Source organism: Psilocybe cubensis, chromosome 3 (genome assembly GCF_017499595.1).
Source record: "Psilocybe cubensis strain MGC-MH-2018 chromosome 3, whole genome shotgun sequence".
In the NCBI taxonomy this organism is placed as follows: domain Eukaryota; kingdom Fungi; phylum Basidiomycota; class Agaricomycetes; order Agaricales; family Agrocybaceae; genus Psilocybe; species Psilocybe cubensis.
In genome coordinates, this window is record NC_063001.1 from 644,580 (window position 1) to 648,845 (window position 4,266).

The 4,266-nt window shown below is 51.1% G+C and overlaps 1 protein-coding gene across 1 annotated transcript; it reads right to left on the reverse strand.

Annotated features, from left to right (window-relative positions):
- Positions 1-2,169: 2,169 nt before the first annotated feature.
- On the reverse strand, positions 2,170-3,774 carry JR316_0003015 (uncharacterized protein; the record flags this gene model as incomplete). Its single annotated transcript, XM_047888796.1, has 6 exons — positions 2,170-2,609; positions 2,686-2,953; positions 3,006-3,084; positions 3,146-3,201; positions 3,455-3,668; positions 3,728-3,774. The coding sequence occupies 6 exons, from the start codon at positions 3,772-3,774 to the stop codon at positions 2,170-2,172; spliced, it is 1,104 nt and encodes a 367-aa protein (XP_047751170.1).
- Between the last annotated feature and the right edge of the window lie 492 nt (positions 3,775-4,266).

Genomic DNA, 4,266 nt, shown 5'->3' on the forward strand with positions numbered 1-4,266 from the left:
GCTCTTTTGACGGCCGTTCAGAATGCATGCAGCTGAAGGGAGAGCGGTAAGCACAATCCCTTGCGGTCAAAAGAATTGTCAACTTACTGACCGGTGATACAAGCTGTTGAAAATTGACATGGTGTCTATCCTCTCCCCAGCACTGGCCTCTATCAACTGCTCTCCACATTGCCCACTCCATCGATGGCCTGACGCTGTCTTGACGGCCGCCCAGAATGCACACAGCTGAGGGAAAGCGGTAAGCACGATGCCTCGCAGTTGAAAGTGTCTACTGACCTGTGACGCAAGCTATTGAGATCGACCCCCTAGGTCCGTGGATAGCGAGCAAAGACTCTTGACCGCAAGGTAAGCCGTCGATATAATAACCCAACCAACCTATTGACGCACCAATTGACTTCTAGTCGGGCACGACTGTATGCGCGAGCCTTGTTGTTTGAGGCGCAAGGAACCTTGGGTGTTGGTTAAAGGTATGCCCGCTCAGTTTGTCTGCGAAACCGTCTTGAATGGCAGGCTGAATGCTGCATGCACTGTGGCTTGACGGGGGTGGAAAGACTCTGCAAGGGTGCTGTCACCGGCTTGGGCATCCATCGCTTGTCCCATGACGGCGGCGTGTCGACGTTGGGATCAACGTTATTCCCCTATACGGACATCCGGCCTCAAGCTGAGATCCAACAACTGAGAAAGTCAAATATAAAAAGACGGATAGATGCTCAGAAATATCAAGGTAGGCGAAGATCGGGGTGTGTGAGTGAGAAGACGAAGCGGGTAATATAGGTGCTGTGGGGATGAGGCGGAGAGTGCAACATGTGTCGCCTCCTTCATCTTCCAACGGAAAGGACTTGAGCGCAAGGTGCACGGCGTGACGGTGGTCAAGGAGCTCATCAAAAACGAAGGCCGACTGCCTTCTTCAAGGGGCTGACGCCAAAGGTATGCCAGTGTCCTACTTAGTTGCAATTCGCATCACGCACCGCATCGACACAACGTCTAGTAATTACTTGCTAAAACAGGTATACATACATCTCGTAGTGTAGAGTATGATTCAGGAGCACAGCTGGTGGGGATAGATAGGGTAGGTAGGTTACTATAGGTGTAGTAGTATGTCGGCTGTACATACATACATACATACATACACTGCATGTATATGTACACCAATAGACAATGGAGGTATGACAGTAATAAGATAGCCTGTGAAGGGCGTAGAGTGTGATATGATGGGGGTAGTCGTACACGCCCGGTATGGATGGATGGACGTGTATGGGAATATCATGTAAGGGAAGGATAGGCGTGGGTTGGGAGGCAATAGAAGTCTAGGAGGAGAAAAATGGTATAAGTGTTAACGTGAATGCGAATCTGGGAAAACAAGGTCATAAAGATGGGAGAAAATTAAATATAGGAAATGTGCGGTCGGGTGTGCGTGCACACTACGCAGCAGAGGAGAACACAACAGGCAGAAGGTAGAGGTGGATGATAACGAGGTGAACATGCCGAAGAAGAAGAAAAAGAGGAGAACAATGCAGAGGGGGGAAAATCGAGAACGAAATTGAAGGAAGACGAAACGAGAATCAAATCAGAACGGCTCGAAATCCAAAATCCAGTTCCGATTCCAATAGTTTTCTACAACAACTCTACTCTACAAAGATCTTCTACTTTTACAAATTCGTCTTCGACACGTCAACGCGTCGTCGACGATCACCCGCGTACCGCGCCACCTGCTCTGCAGTGGTCACTCGCCCTCGCACGCACGCGTGCAAGTGCACAAATCAAGCACGACCGGTGAGTCTTTCTACTACATCAAAACAAAAAAAAGCAGAAACGGGGGAAAGAAATAGAAAACAAAAGGAGAAAGCGGGAACTGGACTGGACGATATACACGAGGGGCTTGGTGGTGGTGGTGGTGGTGGCAACAACAGACAGCATCGAGCGCCAGGCGGTCTAGGGATGGACAGAAGGGATCCTCCGAGCATGCATGCACGCGCGTGTGCTCCCCTCCCTCTCATCCTCCGAGGTGTGATGTTGGCCCGCAAGAAGTGAATAGGTGCGTATGTGGGTGGAAATCAACTCCGGGTATCGGTTACTGAACTAGATGGGAAGGGAGGGAAGGGGGGGAGGAGACTTGGACAGACATGTATGGCATGCAGGGAGGCACGACGGAAGGAGGAGGGGGGGCGCTCAGAGCGAGAACCACTGCCTCTTCGCGTGAAGCCTCCTGTGCGCGGTGGTTGCAGCTACTTTCACCTGTGGCTCGGGCTCGGGCGATTTCTTGACGAGCACGCCCTCCTCCGGGGAGGGAAGCAAAGCGCGTCTCCTGCGCCTGCTCGAGCGCTTCTGGCAAGACGGGGCGGGGTTGCCGTTGTCGTTGCTGGTAGAAACAGAAGCAGCGGATGCAGAAGAAGCGGAGGCAGAGGCAGAGGAAGAAGCGCCTGCGGCGAAGTTGGCGGGGGCGGGGCTTGCACCGGTGTTCCCACCTGAGTTTGCGTTGTTCGAGCCTGAGCCGTTGTTTGAGTTGGATTTGTTCGAGCCCGAGTTGTTGTTGTTGGAGCCAGAATTGTTGGAACCGGAGTTGCCTGCGGGAGCACTCGGAGCGCCAGCAAAGATATCGTTCTGCGCGCCTGAAAAGAAGAATCGCAAAAACGCCAAGTCAGCCTCTTACAATCCGAAATAATAAAAAAATCATTAAAAACAAACCATCAGCGAAACCCAGCTTGGCGTTGTATGCTGGAGACTTGAAGCTGCCTGAAAGGTCGTATCCACTGACAGCGATGTTGTTGCCCTCGTTCTGGTTCCAGTAAATCATCTGCTTCGAGCCCTTGACGCAGGCACCTGGGTTGCCCTCGCACCACACGGGTGGCTGTGGGGGTGCAATGGGCGTAGTGCTCTTCGCGCCGGTGACTTTGCACTTGAATGGCTGGTGGTACATGTTCGGCTGGCCGCAGCCGTTCGGGACCCATCCCCACTGTGGAAAGAGTTAGACGAAAAATGTGAAGTTTGAATAGAAGTCGGCTTACAGCGCAGATGCAGCCTCCTTCAGGGCAGGCGGGCAAGTTGGCCGGGACATCGTAGCTGATAACGCGCTTCCAGGGTGTGCTGTGGGGGATTTTATTGATAAGCGTCATTGATTTATTTGCAAGGAATGAAAACCACTCACTTATAACGAACAGTGAACACTGCAAGGTTCTGGGGAGTTACTGCCTTGATGTCAGACTAGAAAGTATTTGCAAAGTGAGCGCTAGATATGATTTTGAACGAGAGTTGGGGACTTGCGTTGTACGAGATTGCGAATGCGGTTCCGGCCGCCATAGACTGATTCTGGGCATGCACTGCACAAAAATGAATCAGCAAAAACGCCAAGAAACGAGGGCCGCTCACTGTTTGGGGACGTGATGCATGAAGGGACATTCTGTGAGGCACAGTGGGTTAATTAATCAGTTGCTAGGAATATGGGAAAGACACGCACATAGTCCTCGGGGTATGTCGCACCGTCTGGCCATTCTGAGGTGTCGCGCCCGTTGTACGCCAGCGTGGTCTTTGCGCGGTTGGAGGCGATCTCGACGGTGAAGCTTCCACCAGCAGGACTGAAGTCGGGGTTTAGACGACGGAAATCAAAAATACAGGTGTGTTGGGACTCACAGCTCGAGGAAGTCCCCGTCTGCAGGAGGATATAGGTCACACTAAGATTGTTTCGCAAGTTTCAGAGAATACTAGGTTAACAATTGCACCAAAAACACACGTTGTTGATATGATGGACTGCAGAGTGTTGTTTAATGAGATGAACATAGCACAACGGCAAGGCACGTACACCACCAATCCTTAAAGTTGAGCTGGTATAGAGGTGAGACAATCGCATAGGAATTCAAGTCTTGCGCAGCTTGCGGACCCTATAGAAAGAATGTAGATTCTTCAGCGGTTCTGAACATTTTGAAATGAGGACTACATTCCTTTGTGGAAAGCTGCAAGATGGGCGTTGGCGCCGCTTAGCCACAAGGCCGCTGTGAGAAGGGTTGCAGCTCGAAACATTGACTTCAACTTATTGAGCCGCGTTGAAAAAGAGTGTGGTTGGCCTTGAAGAAAGTTTGGCGTAAACCGAGCGGGATAGTACAAGCGTAGGTACAGGAAGGGGGAAGGAGTCGTCTGTCCAAGTCGTTGGAGTGAAAAGTTGACAGTCTAGTTTATAAGCTAATCAGGAAGTGAGCGGATGGATGATACCCTGCGTTCATCATGGAAGAAGGGGAGGCAGACCACCTAAATTGATAGATTACTATTTATGAT